This window comes from Leuresthes tenuis, unplaced genomic scaffold (assembly GCF_036924035.1).
Source record: "Leuresthes tenuis unplaced genomic scaffold, fLeuTen1.0.hap1 SCAF_7, whole genome shotgun sequence".
NCBI lineage: Eukaryota > Metazoa > Chordata > Actinopteri > Atheriniformes > Atherinopsidae > Leuresthes > Leuresthes tenuis.
Genome location: NW_027325361.1, coordinates 1,551,331 through 1,569,146, shown reverse-complemented (window position 1 = coordinate 1,569,146; position 17,816 = coordinate 1,551,331). Strand labels below are relative to the sequence as shown.

The 17,816-nt window shown below is 43.8% G+C and overlaps 2 protein-coding genes across 4 annotated transcripts; one reads left to right on the top strand and one right to left on the bottom strand.

The window, feature by feature from the left end:
* Window positions 1–605: 605 nt before the first annotated feature.
* LOC140311468 (uncharacterized) lies at window positions 606–5,065 on the bottom strand. The gene is made up of 3 exons (XM_072388845.1): window positions 4,936–5,065; window positions 2,843–2,983; window positions 606–2,547 (listed from the first exon to the last, which is right to left on the bottom strand). The coding sequence occupies exons 1-3, from the start codon at window positions 5,063–5,065 to the stop codon at window positions 1,265–1,267; spliced, it is 1,554 nt and encodes a 517-aa protein (XP_072244946.1). The 3' UTR covers window positions 606–1,264.
* Window positions 5,066–6,335: 1,270 nt separating this feature from the next.
* On the top strand, window positions 6,336–17,681 carry sgta (small glutamine rich tetratricopeptide repeat co-chaperone alpha). Of its 3 annotated transcripts, none has more exons than XM_072388855.1 (12): window positions 6,336–6,443; window positions 8,772–8,917; window positions 10,056–10,159; window positions 10,402–10,492; window positions 10,805–10,904; window positions 11,645–11,749; window positions 13,921–14,056; window positions 14,140–14,202; window positions 14,464–14,501; window positions 14,580–14,717; window positions 14,800–14,923; window positions 17,211–17,681. In XM_072388855.1, the coding sequence occupies exons 2-11, from the start codon at window positions 8,818–8,820 to the stop codon at window positions 14,909–14,911; spliced, it is 987 nt and encodes a 328-aa protein (XP_072244956.1). In that variant the 5' UTR covers window positions 6,336–6,443; window positions 8,772–8,817; the 3' UTR covers window positions 14,912–14,923; window positions 17,211–17,681. The 3 variants fall into 3 exon arrangements, with proteins under 3 accessions (XP_072244956.1, XP_072244958.1, XP_072244957.1); XM_072388857.1 differs by lacking the exon at window positions 6,336–6,443 and adding an exon at window positions 6,673–6,845; XM_072388856.1 differs by lacking the exon at window positions 6,336–6,443 and adding an exon at window positions 6,956–7,058.
* Window positions 17,682–17,816: the final 135 nt, after the last annotated feature.

Here is a 17,816-nt window from a genome sequence, read left to right as displayed (position 1 = left end):
TCCATCAGGTGTAAATCTGAAAAACAGTTTTATCTTCAGGTTTTTCACCACTTACTGGGTATTAGGTGTGAGGTGCACATGAAGATCTGTCAGATCTTTTAGAAAGTTATTTGTTCTTCCCTCTTCTGTCCACTTCAGAACAAATGAGATCCAGGATCTGTTAGAACTGTAACCAGAGAGAGAGCGAAGGAGTGCTGCACATGACTTTTCTTCCACAATCATCCAAAACCCATCTGAGAAGGATTGGACTGAGTTGGACAGCAGAGTGCTTCACAAATCCAGGAACTCCTGCAACTCAAACCAGTAAGTTTGTCCCGAAAAAGCTGTTTGTGTGGACGAAGAGCAGCAAAGAGCAGGGCAAAAGAAACATTTTACTTTGCATCCACCAGGATTTACTTCCTCCTCAGTGACACTGAACATTTAACAAAGTTATTCTGGAATTTGCACCAGTAAACATGCTCGATGGCAGAATAAAAATATATGATAAAAGAGAGAAACCAGGTTTTATTTGAGCTTTCTCACAAGGTCTGACATATATCAAATAATCTATTAATTGATACAAACTGTATTAAAGACCCATGATCCAGAATAAAAACAAGACATTACATTGAACACACAAAAAACACATTTTAAATTATGTATAAATATGTCTCCAACATGGAGGTAACTATGACAAAACCAGATATTAGACGGGCCCAAAACAAGCAAATATATTCAAACAGTAAATTTCAGCCTGAAAATTTAAAATCATTGTCTATAAAACTCTTCATCTGTTTTATGTGCTGTGATAAAATATCCAAGATATTTAATTTTACTGCATGTAGCTGCTGTGGTTATTACATAATTACAAGTGAGGGAATTTATTGTCATTTATTGTGCACCGACAGGCAGGAAATCCAGATGTTAGAGAATCCATCTTTGATTCAGGTTAATGAAAACCTTTTCATGGACCACACAAAGGCTTTAGAGGCATCATTAAAACATCTGTGTCATTGTTTACTCATTCTTTTAGGACTTAAACTCACCAGTTTAATCATTAATCTATTGCAAATTAATCTAATTTATCCAAAAGTGTTCTTTAAATTACTTTTGAAAGGATGCAGGCAAAACCAATGAAGCTGTAATTTCCTCTCTCAGCTCTGTATAAATATAATAAACTACTTTGTTAGTTATTAAATGGTCTAAAGATGGTTTAAATTAAAAAACTTTTAATTCTGACATGTTGTTGAAGCTTTGCTTCCCAGATAATTTCCCAAAAGACGTCTCAGGACTGCAGCGCCTCCCCTGTGTGAGTTCTCACGTGACTCGACAATTTTCCACTTTCAGTGAAACTTCTACCACATATTTTACAAGAATACGGCTTCTCACCTGTGTGAGTTCTCATGTGGACCATCAAAGTACCTCTATGCCTGAAACTTTTCCCGCATGTTTTACAGGGATATGGCCTCTCGCCTGTGTGAGTTCTCATGTGGTACAACAAAGTATCGCCATGTTTGAAACTTTTCCCACATGTTTCACAGGAGTAAGACCTCTGATCTGTGTGAGTTCTCATGTGGACGGTCAAAGTGCCACTTTGAGTAAAGGTTTTCCCACATTTTTCACATGAATGTGGCTTCTCACCTGTGTGAGTTCTCAAATGGCTCAACAAAGTATGACCGTGTCTGAAACTTTTCCCGCACACTTCACACGAGTAAGACTTTTCCCCTGTGTGAGTTCTCATGTGGATAGTTAAAATGCCACTTTGCCTGAAACTTTTCCCGCATACTTCACACGAAAAGGATTTTTCCCCTGTGTGAGTTCTCATGTGAGCAGCCAAACTACCACTTTGAGTGAAAGTTTTCCAGCAGGTGTTACACGAGTATGGTCTTTCACCTGTGTGAATTCTCATATGCATGGTCAAATTTGTACTTTGAGTGAAGCTTTTACCACATATTTTACACGAATATGACTTCTCACCAGTGTGGATTTTTAGATGAGCTTTCAATGTTGATAAATGACTAAATCTTTTACCACAAGTGTTGCAAGCGTGTGGCTTTTCACCTGTGTGGGCTGTGTAATGTTTCCGAAGTTCAGAATTAAACCTAAATTCCTTACCACAGAAGTCACATTTAACTGACTTTTTACATGTGTCAGTGTCACACCGACTCTCTGACATCGGACACTTATCTACATCCTCTATTTGACTAATGCTTTTGTGATTTCTCTCCCTCTGCTTCGGCTCTGCTGTCCTCGTTGAATCGTAGTCTTCATCGTTGCTTTCTTCTTGCCTCTCAGCCACAAGAAAGTTCTGAGAAAGAAGCTCGTTACTGTTTGGTTCTGGCTCACTCTGGTCACTTTCCTGATGATTAGAAGTCATCCTAAAGATGTCAGTCTCCTGCTTCAGTACGAACTGCTCTTCATCCTGACTGGTGCAGAGTTCCTCCTGTTCCTCTTTCATTTGTGGAGGTTCTTCCTGGTCCAGACTGGAGTTCTTCTCCTGGTTACAGGACAGCCGAGCAGCAAGAACCTCCTTCTCCTCCTCCTCTTTGCAGCCTTTTTGCTTGAGCTCTGTAGGGTCAGAGGTACATAAGAAAATGGTTGATAATACGATGATCGGACATAGTTTTAAACGTTAGCAAAGCTGCACAACGTAACACTCTTTCACACTATAGTTCCAGAGTGTTTAAACTCATCATAGACATCAAAGATTACTTTGAACTGTTCTTTTTAAGGGAATAATGAAGGCGTTCCAGAGAAGTTCCCAGGACAGGAGCTCTGAAGCCTTCAAGTACTCAAGGAGCCGATTGGACATCTAATCACACAGCAGCAAATGAAACTAATTGAATGTGGATTGTGATTCTACCCCAAATAATCTGTTCCCTCCGACTGGTGCAGAGTTCATCATGTTCTTCTTTAACCTGTGGTGCCTCCAGGCTGGAGTTGCTCTCATCACAGAGCTGCTGGTCAGCAAGAATCCTCTTGCAGAAATGATGCTGCTGGAAGTCTGCAAGGGAAAAGGGACACGATGAGTTTAGCATGTCGCTAACATGGAGTTTCACACCAAACACGAGAGAGGAGGTGATTTTCTCAGGGTAAAGTGGAGAGGCAGGACTGAGCCCTTCACCCTCCTGCTGAACCTGGAAGAAGAAGAAGAAGAAGAAGAAGGCTGCAGGGACAAGCCCACTCTGGGAAGCCAGATTTTGATAAAAGAGCAGGGAAGCTGCTGAATAAAGCAGGTTTGGACTAACCAGGGAGGATTCAGAAAGGAAATACTTCAGCAGCCAAATGTCTCTCTGTTCTGAGCACAGTTCTAATCCCTCCCTGCTTATAATCCATAAATAAATCCACATTCTGTTGCTTAATCATCCTTCCTCTTTGTTAATGTCACGACTCACAAACAGCCCATATGTTTCTCTCTGAAAATAAACTCAGTTTTCTTAATAATTTAAAGAAAATTTCAGTGTAACCAAGAAACTTCATATCACAATAAACCCCAAATCAGAAATGAAAAGAAAAAAAAGAGGCATTATAGACAGTATGAATCCAAGATATTTCAGGTTTTATCTCAACATTTTCATTTAATTTGCTGATATAAACTAATTTCTACATTTCAGACTTCTTTCAACACATTCCAAAAATAGTTTTACAAAATGATAAAGACGTTATTTCAACCAGCTGATTGTGACCCTGATCTGGTCCTAAAGCAGCCTCCATGAAGGCAAAGATGTTCAGAGGAGCTCCAGTTTGTGTTTAAAACAAAGTTCCTCAGAGAAAGACTGGAAGGGATCTGCATATTTCTGCCTCTACAGAGCAGAATATCATTAAAGCATTCAGGGAATCTGGAGGAGTTTCAGTGTAAAGGACGAGGGAGCAAGCCTAAGCTGGACCCCGTGACCTCTGACCCCTCAGACGCTGCATCAAGAACCGTCATTCATCAGCAGCTGATAGAAGCACATGGACAAGGGATTACTGTGGAAACCTTTGTCAAGCACCACAATACAGAGTTCCATTCACAAGCTTTACTGTGCAGGAAAGAAGCCTGATGTTAACCTCGTCCACTTCTCTGGGCTCGGAGGCGTCTGGGATGGACCGTCACACGGTGGAAACGTGTGCTGTGGTCAGACCCATCAGTATTCCACATCTTTGTTGGAAGAAATGGAGCAAAGAGCAAAAGCAGCATCCAGCCTGCTGTCAGCAACCAGTCCCTGCAGCCAGGCTCTGTGATGGTATGGGGTTGGATCAGGGGGCAAAGCTCATTTCCACTTCTGTGACGGCAGCATTAATGCAGAAAAGCTCACTGAGATTTTACAGCAACATATGCTGCCTTCAAGGCCACATCTTTTCCTGGGACGTCCCAGCATTGTTCAAGCAGACCATGGAAAACCACATTCTGCCACAGTCCAGAGGCCTGGCTGAGGAAGAAGAGGTACGGGTGCTGGACTGGCTGCCTGCAGTCCTGACCTGTCCCCAGCAGAGAAACAACCACCCCCCCGCCCTGCTGCACACCTTAAGACCTGTTTAAGGAGGAATGGGACAAAATAACAGCTGGAACTCTGCATCACCTGGTTTCCTCAGAGTCAGAACGGCTTTAAGTGTTGGCAGAAGGAAACAAAGTGGGAAAAGGTTCACTGACTTTATGGGATGTTGCAGGTCTGATGGATGTATATTAGCAAATAAAATGAGGCTGATGACACTTAAACATAAAAGCTCTCGTGTTAAAGCCGTCTCAGTTAAATCAAATAGTTAATTTGTATATGACCACATACATATTTCAACTACAGAACTACAGAAGTCTCCCAGTTAAAAGCAGATATTTGGAGCTCCTGTCTTCAGTTTTCATGGGGCAATAGTTCCTGTTCCACATCTCCGAAATATCAGCAATATTTATCCATAAATGCAGCGCTTTGATTGGGAGCTTCCATGAGTCAAACAGATGTGTGAGATCATCTCAGATACCTGTTGTGAATATCTTTATTTCCGGTTTCCAGGTGACGTCCAGCAGTCCGCGCTGCGGATCGATCGTGTTTTCAGACTCTGTTTCTTCCGCAGCGGAAGTTTGCTGCTCACTGATGGACTCTGAAGACATCCTCACGGCTGCAACACTGATCTCTGCTCCGAAAACAACAGAAAACTCAGGCGGCGCTGTCACTTCACTTTCCCTGGGTGTCACACCGTCAAGTTCCGGCAGAACCACTCCGGTATCCTTTTGGCTTCATCACCGCCATCTTCCGGCTTTATCCGTCCACCACAGCCTTTCCATAAGCTTGCCCAAGACCTCACAGGTCTGTAGCACCAGCTCGTGCTGCCCGCTTCACTTCCTCTTCCTCATACTTTCCTGGGCGGCTGTAGCTCAGGAGGAAGAGTAGTCGCCCATCAGCCGGAAGGTCGGTGGTTCGATTCTGGCTTCCCCGACTACATGTCGAAGCGTCTTGGGCAAGACTCTGAACCCCACGTTGCCTCCTGATGTATCCATCAGGGTATGAATGTGTGAGTGTTAGAAAATAATATAAAAATAGATATATATTTATAATAATATTATTGATACTATAAAAGCACTATACAAGTACAAGTCCATTTACTATTTACTCTTTATTTTAAACGTTATGTGAGTGTCTTCAGTTTCAGCGGTTTTAATGTTATGGCTGATTGGTGAGTAGATTTAGGAAAAGCAGCTAATAAAGTAAGAGTTTATTCTTACAAAGTAAGAGTCTATTCCTATAAAGTAAGAGTCTATTCCTATAAAGTAAGAGTTTATTCTTATAAAGTAAGAGTCTATTCTTATAAAGTAAGAGTCTATGCTTATAAAGTAAGAGTATATGCTTAAGGGTCTTTCAGTTTGACTTCTAAGTACTGCTGGCTCCTTCAATTTATACTGTAAATCTATCTGAAATCTGAGTTAATCCCGGTGCTTGTGTTGATTTATTTATTTATTGACCTCCATGATTTATCTACCAGGATTACGGACAGTTAGAAGCTCAGATAAATACGATGGGGCGAGGCCGTTAAGAGCTTTAAAAACAAACATTAAAAGTTTAAAATCAATTCTATAAAGGACAGGAAGCCAGTGAAGGGACTTAAGAATAGGAGTGATTTGCACACGTCTGTTAGTGTTGGTTAAAAGACGGGCGGCAGCATTTTGCACAAGTTGAAGGTGACTGAGAAAAGTTAAAGAAGATAAAGGTCATGTAACTTTCAAAATAAAATAGGAATATGATTGAGCACCTGGAATCCACATTCTGGATCACTGAAACACTGAAAATTAAATAAATAATTGAATTTATTTATGATATGCACCTCCAGTATAGTTATTTAAAACAAGGCTGAACTGCTCCCTGTACTTTACGCCTGCGCTTTTGTATGACGACATAACTTCGCGACAAGCTTAGTGACGGTTACTCAGCGGAGCTAATTTCGATTCCCCGTTATTACCCGGCAAATCCACCCTTGAAGTACGGAGACAGCAGGTAGGAGTCATACACTGTTGTGATATCAGCACAGATGCGGCATTGGGCCGGGTATATATTCACAGCAGCGCCGCCGCCGTTGAATATCAGCAACTAGTTAGCTTTCAGGGCGATAGCATCGTGTGGTGGCAGCTATGGAGAACACGTCACGCCTGACTCTTCACAAAACTCCTGCAGTTCAACACAGACTGCCTCTGGGTTAACCCTCGCATCTGTTGGAGCAAAGTTTAGTGAATATGTTGAATTTTCATGATCCTCTCTTCAATTCGGCTTATGTTACTGACATCCTATTACACTTGGATACATGTGTTTAAAGCTTGTGGGACCGGTTTTGCCCTTTAAGTCGTTACTCGTTCTATTGAAACACTTCACGGGACAGCAGGCAGGATTGTAAATGAACTGGTGAGATTGCAACCAGTTGTGATGAACTGCTTCCCAACCAGTCAACTGTGAGTTATATTTTCTAAATGTTTTACTGTAGCAAAGTATCAGGATGCACGGCAGCGTTTTTTCCAAGTTCACGTTCTCCAACCGAACGTGACGCTGCTGTTGATGTTTTAGCACATTAGCAGGCTATATGCTAAGCTAAATGCTAGCTCCTGTTCCCCGTTGAAGGTGAGCTCTTCGGAAAGCTCATGTGTGGTTTAAAAACACTGAGAGCTCATTCCCCGCTCTGTATCAGCGGCTGATTTGTAAACTATCTACACACAGCGACCCAGAAGAACCGTGCTGGAGCAATACCGAGCCAGAGCTGCTAGAACATTCTGATGCTAAAGGGGAAGCTAATCTCAATGTGGTTATGGTCCGAAACAGGCGCGTCCATGTTTGTAAGAGCGTGAGTTGTGTATGAAGTACTTTCGGAGCGTTTCAGCCGGTCGGGGACACTGTCATTATCATGATTACAGCACACTTTGATGGGTTTACCTGTCCATCTGTGAACAGGTAGTGAGCTAATGTAAAGGAGGTTTGAACTCTTTTATATCTGTTGTTCATAACAAAAAGTCAGACTTAATGTTATATAATTCACACACTTCTTTCAGTTAATGAAAACATGTCACTATGAGCGGTTTTGTGTCACATGTAAACATCTCATCCTGCCTTCAGAAACCTGAAAATGACACCAAAGTTTGTGCTTTAAAGTAGAATCAGTGTCTGAAATCAACACGCACACCGAAAACAGACGCATTCTATGTTTGAGAGGGGAAAAGTCAAGTCATAACTGGGCTGACGAGCCCCACACAGAAGGTTCCAGATCATCTCAACAGTTCTACCCTGAATCCTGTGGAGGAAACACAAGAGGAAAGGACTCCGGGAAAGGTTCCTGTGGTCAAAATGTAGTTTTTATGCACATTTAAATGTCCTGGCCTTCTTTTTTTAGAAGCTGTCAGATTTCAGCCCTGACATCCTTGCTTTTCCACTGAGATCTATGGTACACTACAGAGGTTTTAAGGTAGACTACGGAGGTTTTAAGGTGCACACCGGAGGTTTTAAGGTAGACTACGGAGGTTTTAAGGTAGACTACGGAGGTTTTAAGGTAGACTACGGAGGTTTTAAGGTAGACTACGGACGTTTTAAGGTGCACTACGGACGTTTTAAGGTGCACTACGGACGTTTTAAGGTGCACTACGGACGTTTTAAGGTGCACTACGGACGTTTTAAGGTGCACTACGGACGTTTTAAGGTGCACTACGGACGTTTTAAGGTGCACTACGGACGTTTTAAGGTGCACTACGGACGTTTTAAGGTGCACTACGGACGTTTTAAGGTGCACTACGGACGTTTTAAGGTGCACTACGGACGTTTTAAGGTGCACTACGGACGTTTTAAGGTGCACTACGGACGTTTTAAGGTGCACTACGGACGTTTTAAGGTGCACTACGGACGTTTTAAGGTAGACTACGGAGGCTTTAAGGTGCACTCCGGACGTTTTAAGGTGCACTACGGACGTTTTAAGGTGCACTACGGACGTTTTAAGGTGCACTACGGACGTTTTAAGGTGCACTACGGACGTTTTAAGGTGCACTACGGACGTTTTAAGGTGCACTACGGACGTTTTAAGGTGCACTACGGACGTTTTAAGGTGCACTCCGGAGGTTTTAAGGTGCACTCCGGAGGTTTTAAGGTGCACTCCGGAGTTTTTAAGGTGCACTCCGGAGGTTTTAAGGTGCACTCCGGAGGTTTTAAGGTGCACTCCGGAGGTTTTATGTCAAAATAATTTCATGAACTTGTGATGATGTCCGGTTTAGTGAAGAGCCGAGAGGAGGACGCACAGCTGTTCATGTTCCACATACGTTTGAGGAATTCTTTATTTTTGTTGTTGTGTTGCAGGTGCGTCTCCATCAGTGAACACAGAGAGGTCTGAGCCTCCATCATCATGACAGACAACAAGCGCCTCGCATTCTCCATCATCCAGTTCCTCCACGATCAGCTCCGGTCAGGAGATCTGTCCTCAGACGCTCAGGAGAGTCTGGAAGGTGAGTCCTCACTCAGCAACACCCTGTCACAGCCCTGCACCGGGCTTCCAGGCTTCCAGGCTTGGCAGCTGCTCCATCAACTCTGAGCTGAAACATCTGATCCAGCTCCAGTAAATGCCTCCAAAGCTTCATCCTGCAACAAGATAATGATCCAAACTTCCTGCTGAGCAGCACCAGAGTTTCTCAGAGCTGAAACATGGCCGAGCCCGTCAGCTGGTTCAGATCCAGCTGGTTCAGATCCAGCTGATTCAGATTCAGCTGATTTAGATCCAGCTGATTTAGATCCAGCTGATTCAGATCCAGCTGATTCAGATCCAGCTGATTCAGATCCAGCTGATTCAGATCCAGCTGTTTTAGATTCAGCTGATTCAGATTCAGCTGATTTAGATCCAGCTGATTTAGATCCAGTTGATTCAGATCCAGCTGATTTAGATCCAGCTGATTTAGATCCAGCTGATTCAGATCCAGCTGTTTTAGATTCAGCTGGTTTAGATCCAGCTGATTCAGATTCAGCTGATTTAGATCCAGCTGATTTAGATCCAGTTGATTCAGATCCAGCTGATTCAGATCCAGCTGATTCAGATTCAGCTGATTTAGATCCAGCTGATTCAGATCCAGCTGATTCAGATCCAGCTGATTCAGATCCAGCTGATTTAGATCCAGCTGATTTAGATCCAGCTGATTTAGATCCAGCTGATTTAGATCCAGCTGATTTAGATCCAGCTGATTTAGATTCAGCTGATTTAGATCCAGCTGATTTAGATCCAGCTGATTCAGGTCCAGCTGATTCAGATCCAGCTGTTTTAGATCCAGCTGATTTAGATCCAGCTGATTCAGATCCAGCTGAGCTTCTATCTGCTGAAGGAGAGACTTAAAGGATGATCCCTGGAACCAGCAGGAGCTGAAGGTGGCTGCAGTGGAGGCTCAGAGAGCCTCACCTGAGAAGATACTCAGCACCTGCTGATGTCATCAGTCGCCCTCTTCAAGCAGTCATTGTGTGTCCTGAAGTGAGGGGGGCTGTGGTTAAAAAGTGTTTCTACATGATGGAAGTGAAATGTGGGAAAGTCAGAGGTCTGAAGGCTCCATCAGATTGTCTCTCTCTGCCTTTTGTACCTGATGGGATCTTGTTGCTCTGCAGTTGCTGTTCAGTGTTTGGAGACGGCGTTTGAAGTTTCCACTGATGACCAGAGTCTCGCCGTCCCCATCACGTTACCAGAGATCTTTGTGTCCGCCACAGCCAAGGTAAACTCCGAGCATCGGGGGGGCTTTTAGACGTCTGTCTGTCACTTTCTTATTTTGTTCCATCAAAGAGAGTAAATTTAGCATCAATTTGACCCCAAAGTTGGAAGGAATCTTACTTTAATGCGTTAACTTATTAAAACGGTTAATGTTCGACGGATACCTTCCTCTAACATTTTACATCAGCAGAAGCCTCGTTTGTGGCGTCGTCGTTGGTTTCATGTCCGACTGTGTTTGTGTGAAAGTTTCCAGCTCAGTCGCAGGTCAACAACAACGCCACCTCCAACTCGCCGACGGAGGAACAGCGAGCCGAGGCAGAGGGGCTGAAAGGCGACGGTGAGTCCTGGCGACCAGAATTCTCACAGTGGAGGTCGTTTTTAGCATCGAGATAACAAACAACCCTGATTATGAATACAAGAACATCTGTAATTCTGAGACTTTCCTTTCAGTTGAAGCTGAAGAGTCACGATTAAAATGTGACGTTCGAACAGTTTGACCTTATTTCTGCTCATTGTCACTGAAAGAACTGAGGTTTGAACAGCCAATCAGAGCTCAGAACATGCTCAGGGCGTGCTGTGGCGTGGGTTGGCTGCACGCTCACCCGTGGGGGGATGAACCGGTAACTACAGCGTTTGGTCTGTCCTGCAGGTAACGACCAAATGAAGGTGGAGAACTATGCAGCTGCTGTGGAGTTTTACTCAAAGGCCATCGCCCTCAACCCTCAGAACGCCGTCTACTACTGTAACAGGTCAGTGTGGCGTCTGCTGCGCCTCGCATCAGTTCAGAATTCAGCTCAACGCTCATTTAACACGGGGCTGCATTTACCTAAAGAGTCATTGGACAGAAGTCTTGGTGTCTTTCACCTCACAGTGAAGCAAAAAGAGTTTAATTATCAACACAGAGACTCAACTTTCTGTCTCATCCAAACTGAAACTTTGTTTCCTGGCAGCTGTGAACATCGTAAACGGTGCAGAGCTGGAATAAATCCTGCATCTCACTCTCACAGAGTCTGAGACAGTTTAAAAGAGTCTGAATTGTTTGATTTCTACTTCTAGTTTAGTAGACAGTTAGGCTTGGTTTTGTTATGTTTATTTCACTTGTTTAGCCCAACCATCTGTCCCTTCCTCCCCCACAGGTAAAAGCAGCTGCTTTCCTTTTTCCAGTTCAAGCAAATAAACCGAATTCAATCATTTTATATCCTGATGTCTTCATTCCTTGGTTGTTGGTATGTTACCCCCCCCCTTGGGGGTTGTAACAACACAACACAAACTAACAGTCGCCGTGTTCTGGAAGGTGTGAAAAACTGCATCGATTACGTTTCTGCAGACTCAGATGGTTGGACACCATCATAATAAACAGCTAAAAGTGCAGGAAATGAAGCGTTCTGTGCTACTTTCACATGCCGTCTTTGTCACTGTGGTGCTTCTGGACCAGATGGATCTCTGCTGGTCGGACACAGAAAGGAGCTGATGTTTGTTCTGGTTTCAGGGCTGCAGCCTACAGTAAACTGGGGAACTACGCTGGAGCCGTGCAAGACTGCGAGCAGGCCATCGGCATCGACCCCAACTACAGCAAAGCCTACGGACGGATGGGGTAAGACTGCTCTGGAGGGGATTCATGTGGAAATGTTGACGGCTTTAATCAGTGTGTGTGGAGCCTCAATCTGCTGGAAACGACACTTCTACCCAGCAGGAAAAGACAATAAACCAAATAAAGCTCAGAATAGAATTAAAAAGGATGTCAGAGTGGAGCCGGAAGCCAAGAAGAAAAGATGTGAGCTGAAAGTGGTGAATGAGAGGTACACTGTTCCACAGATCGATCCCCCATCATCTCGCTGTTTTCAGGGAGGTTTTGGGATGTTTTCTGGTTGGTTGACCGACCGTCACAGAGCAGTGAATAAGCTGTGCTGCAGGGGGGGCGTCGATGACGTCATCCCAGTAGACGAGTGTGTAGAAAGCTGCAAGTAACAACAACACGGCAGCTATGAGCTAACAGAGCTATAGCACACGTTCCTTCATTCATTCTTCTTAAAGTATTGGTGAAATAAAGACAGATAATGCCTTATTTAGAGGCTGCATCCTCTAAGCCCCGTTCACTCCGGATGGATATATGTGGATCTCGAGTTATCTAAATATCTTGTCCTGCCATGTTGCACAAAACTATCAGTAGCAAGCTCTGTGTAGCTATAGGAGAGCTAACGGAGGGATTTCTACACAGGCACTCTCCTGGGACCACTTCATCCACACGCCCCCCTGCAGCACAGTTTATTCACTCCGGTAAGAACGTCCATCTTACTGAAAATCTGATAAATATCCTGCCATGTTGCACAAAACTATCAGCAGCAAACTCTGTGTGAAGTTAGCCGACTGTCACAGAGCACGGAGTGAATAAACTGTGCTGCAGGGGGGCGTGTGGATGAAGTGGTCCCAGTAGAGTGCCTGTGTAGAAATCCCTCCGTTAGCTCTCCTATAGCTGCAAGTAGCCACATAACAGCAGCTATGAGCTAACAGAGCTATAGCACACGTTCATTCATTCATTCTTCTTAAAGTATTGGTGAAATAAAGACAGATAATGCCTTATTTAGAGGCTGCATCCTCTAAGCCCCGTTCACTCCGTTATATGGATCTCCAGTTATCTAAATATCTTCTGAAGGACGCCGACTTTCACCAAACTGTTCTCAGTGAGCAGATGAACGTATTTCATGCCAGAAATAAGGTTTAAAAAAACTGAACTTCCCCTTTTAAAGTGAGCAATAAAATCTGAAAATCAATCAGAAAACAGACTTTTTTATCCCAGTTTGGACCAACAGAACACTGATTTATCCCAGAACCAGGAGGGGAACCACTGCAGGACTGTTTCAGCTCCTCTGGGGGCAGAGAGGGTTTCACCCAGATTTCTCAGCACTGTGAGAGACTCTGAAGGGGTTAAAGTTCATCTCCTCAGTGTTACCGAGTCAGAGGAAGGAAGCTGAGCTTCAGCTCTTTCTCCTTCAGGCGGCTCAGCTTCCAACATCAGACTGATCGTTGCCTCTCTGTTTTTCTTATGACCGTAATGTGCAGACAGTTTATTTCTCTGAGTTTCATAATGTTTAAACCAGCCAAGCAGCTTAGAAACATTTAAATTATTGATTCAAACATCAACATACAAAGTATTGAACCCAAGAAATGCATCAGCAGGAGTCTGTGACTTCCATCAGCCTGCAGTGGGAGGCCTGGTTATACAGGTGCAGCAACACACCTGTTGCTCCATGTTCCTCCTGCTCGGTGAGGCTCCACCTGCTGGTGTAGGTGGGAACTGCAGCAGATCCTCAGAGCACACATCCTCTGTCTTCTGCATTAACAGAATGTGTGTTATTCAGTTTATTATTTTCTTCGTAGAAACAGAACAACAAAGAAATGGAAAAAGAAACTTGTTGCATCACTTTTCAGTTTAAAGTTCTGTGTGAGGGGATGATTTAAATCCCATCATCTCATCTGCTGACAGAAACAAATGGTTTCCAGTGTTTTATCAGAAGAGTTTAATCTGTTCTCATCACAAATCTCCTGAACCATCTAATCAGAGATTGTTGGAGACTCTTTATTTAGCTTTTCAAGCCAAGTGGACATATTTTCCATCTTTAATTGATTGAATATCTTCCTCTTCAGAGCTGACTCCTGTTAAAAAAGCTGCTCTGTCTACGGTTTTGTTTGTGGAGTTGGCTCACAGCCACAGGACAGCAGAAAGATGAGGTGGAAACCTCCTGATGTGTGTGTGTTGTGTTTCAGTTTGGCTCTGGCCAGCCTCAACAAACACACAGAAGCAGTCGGTTACTACAAGAAAGCTCTGGAGCTCGACCCCGATAACGACACCTACAAAACCAACCTGAAGATCGCCGAGGAGAAGATGGAGACGTCCAGTCCGGTAAGAGACAGGCAAAGCTGCTGCTTCCTGAGCTGTGATTGGTTGACGGCTTTGTGTCTGTGTGAACCCGTGTCCTCTCTCAGACTGCAGGGATGGGTGGAGTCGATCTGGCTGGTTTGCTCAGTAACCCCGGCTTCATGAACATGGTGAGATCTCAGACTTTGTTAGAAACTGGCTCAAAATAACAGGGGCCCAGCATTGATCCAAGAGGAACACCAAACCTGATTTTTAGCCAGTGAACACGCAGGCGTCTTCCAAAGGTCTTTAAAGTTACACCTTCTGTTTGCAGTATAAATCTGTAGAAACAGGAAGTTAATTGGAACATTTCTGACATCACAGAACTTGTAACGAATCAGACTGTTGCAGATTTGTCCAGATGTGACACATCTGTTGCTTTCTGTCCGCAGGCGTCGAGTCTGATGAACAACCCTCAGGTTCAGCAGCTGTAAGTCTGTCTCTGTTTGTTTAGCTTCTTCCTTTCTGCTTTTCCAACTTAACTCCCCATCTCCTCTTTGTCTCCCAGCATGTCGGGGATGATGTCCGGAGCGTACGGCGGGATGGGAGGAGCTGCAGGTGGCGGCGCAGCCCCAGCAGCTCCAGCAGCCCCTGCGGCTCCAGCGGCTCCAGCAGCAGCTGGGGATCTGTCAGGACTGATCCAGGCGTGCGTACCTGAGCTCAGGCTTCATACTGAAAGTTGCAGGTTGATGACTTGGGAGGTGTTGACGGGTGCTTTTGTGTTGCAGAGGTCAGCAGTTCGCTCAGCAGATGCAGCAGCAGAACCCTGAACTCATCGAACAACTGAGGAGTCAAATACGCAACCGAACGCCCAGCGCCGGCAACGAGGAGCAGCCGTGACACTGAGAGACAGTACGTACGATGTGTAGCCCGGGCCTGGAAATGCAGCTCTGGGTTCGTGAGGAGCTGAGTTTGGCTGGAGCTACCATAGACACACACTTTAACTCGTTTACACCAGTGCACAAAGTGAAAATGAAATGAATTAAACTCTTTAGACAAAACAGAACTTGTTCTTCTGGTGGAATTGTCTCCTGAGACAAAAGCCTACTTACTTTAAGTTTGCTGAATAACAACTCCTCAGTGTTGTCAGTCAGAGGTTAGAATAATCAGTCAAATCGATCAGTTTATTTAGTCAAAGTGCTCTCCTACATCCAGAAGTTCAGCATTGGTCCCGAGCTAAATGACTGATGCTTTCCGGCCATAAGTGGACATCTAGTCTGGCGTCTTCAGTGGCTTCGGAGGAATTCTCTGGAAGGCTCGTCATCTACTGGCTTCACTGGATTTCTCTCTCAATAAAGACCGAGACACGTGCCGTGCGGCTAATTAAAGTGGAAACCGGCGCTCCTGCTGATGTTGTGGCGTCGTCTGCTGATTACTCAGCTTTAACAACTGTTAGCTTTCTGTTCCTTGCTCCACTTATCGGCTCGTGGATCCCTTACAGCACTGAACAAAGCTTCCGCTTGGTTTTAGTCCAAAGAAAAACAATAAAATAGAAAAAGAATTTAGCTAATATTTAGCTAATTATCACAGCTATGACATTTGAAAGTGGAAATAACAGCAGCAACTTAAAACTTAAGTAAAAGTGTGATTTTCAAAGTCATTTATTTCCATCTTTCTCCAGTTTTTTCTCACTGGGTCACAAAAGTGAAATTCTGCCTCAGCATGGGACAGTGAAATTACTTAAAAGGAAAATGGGCCTATCATTGATCCCTGAGGATCTCCGAACATCCTTAAACCTGATAGAAACACAGAAAAGTAGCAGTTATTTATTTATTTTTGTGCTAAAACCCATAAAATAACTCTGATGTTCGTCATACATTAAGAACAGCAGAGTACAGAAGTTTTAGTAGCACAAACATTTTAAATGTGCACATTTAAACTCGCACCAGAGACAACAGTGATGCTCCCAGAAGCTGGGAGTTAACAGGTTTGACCACCAGGGGGAGACCTGTTTGACTGCTCATTGGCCAATAGGGACGCAGAACCCGTTAAGTTTTATTTTAAAGAAACACTTTAACAACCAAGTTTCAAAAGGCTGCAGCTTAAAATGCTCAGAGAAAAAATACTGAGTATGACCCAAAGTTCATGAAGGGAGTAAATTTAATCAGCTAATTTACATCTGGTGACATCACTGATGACATCACTGCTCCTTGGTTTCCACAACTTGCAGTGAACATTGGATTTTGAACACATTTTTCTGTTATTTTTTCCTTTTTTATCCTTTTCTGAACTCATGAACACAATTATGAACAAAGATGCTCCAACTTCTGATGTTTTTCATGTTTTTCTGTCATTTTATCCACATAAAAACAACAGAAAATCAGTAAAATGAACGTCAGTAAGAATCAGTAAAAAGTCTTTAATCAGATCCTGATTCTTCAGTGTCTGAGTGGCAGAGAACTGGTGTTCATATCTGTTAGTTTCATCTGTTCTCAGAGTCCAGAAATCATCAGTGAGGAGGAGGAACAGCAGCTCAGCATCTGTCACATCTGTCTCCTCTACAGCCAACAGGCTCATCAGAGTGTCTGACCCCCCGGTTCACTTCATCAGTATTCAGAGAAACTCAGTCCTCATTACTGCTGACACACTGGTTTCCATTCAGACCCCCCCGAGCCCCATCTACATCTATTCATTTTCCCTAAATTTCACCCAGACATCTTCCATATAAACACTTCCTGTTAGCTGCGTGAGCTAACAGCTAAACACTTCCTGTTAGCTGCGTGAGCTAACAGCTAAACACTTCCTGTTAGCTGCGTGAGCTAACAGCTAAACACTTCCTGTTAGCTGTGTGAGCTAACAGCTAAACACTTCCTGTTAGCTGTGTGAGCTAACGGCGTCACTGATACAGGGTTTTATTTCATCCTTCAGTTTACTGGAACATTTTGAGCATGAAGACACCTTAATTCAGATAAAACATGTCTGTTATCTGATGTTAATGTGGGACTTTCTGCCTGTTTTATTCTGCTCTTAAACAGGTTAAACTGTTCATTCTCCCACCTGTTCAGTGCCCACACCATAACCACCATGAATATTACTGCAGAGGAAGAAGCCTGCTGATTGTTTCCCTCCATGAACACAGGCTGGATTCTTTCTTTCTCTCTCTTTTGGCAGCATCTGATCTTCCGTTTGTGTCTTTCAGGTCGGACAGGTTTGGACGAAGAGGATGACGCCTTTTTCCTTTCTGATCTGGATGTGTAACTCGAAGGACTACACGGAAGTTTTTGTTTTTCCATTACTGAATAAGGCCTGCATGAGAGACGGCGAGGCCTCGTTCAGGAGCCACGTCACCAAAAACTCCCACTTCCTGCGGCTCTGTGTGGTTTTTAAAGGAGCATTTCAGAGTGAAATAATCTGATAGGAACATGGATCTCGGATGTTAAACAGCTTGAAAAAAAAACATGAAATGTCTTTTATTACCTTTAAAAACTTCCCAGTGTAACTTAAAATGCTTTTTGTTGATCCAGCACCGTTTTTCTGAGGCGTGTGCGCGCCTGAGAGTGTCGTCATTTAGTGTAAATGAACTAAAAACTCCTCGACCACATGGAGCTGTGAGGAGGCAGCAGGGAGGCTGTTTGAACACAGTTTGATTAAAAAGAGCATCTCAACCTTTTATCCCTCCTCTCTGATGTCTGATTGCTGCTCATCTCCCGGTTTAATCTGTTGTCGTTCCTCCTTTTAACCACATGAATCTGTTCAGATACAAATTATCTTTTAGAAGAGCTGGCTATGAAAATATTACATATTA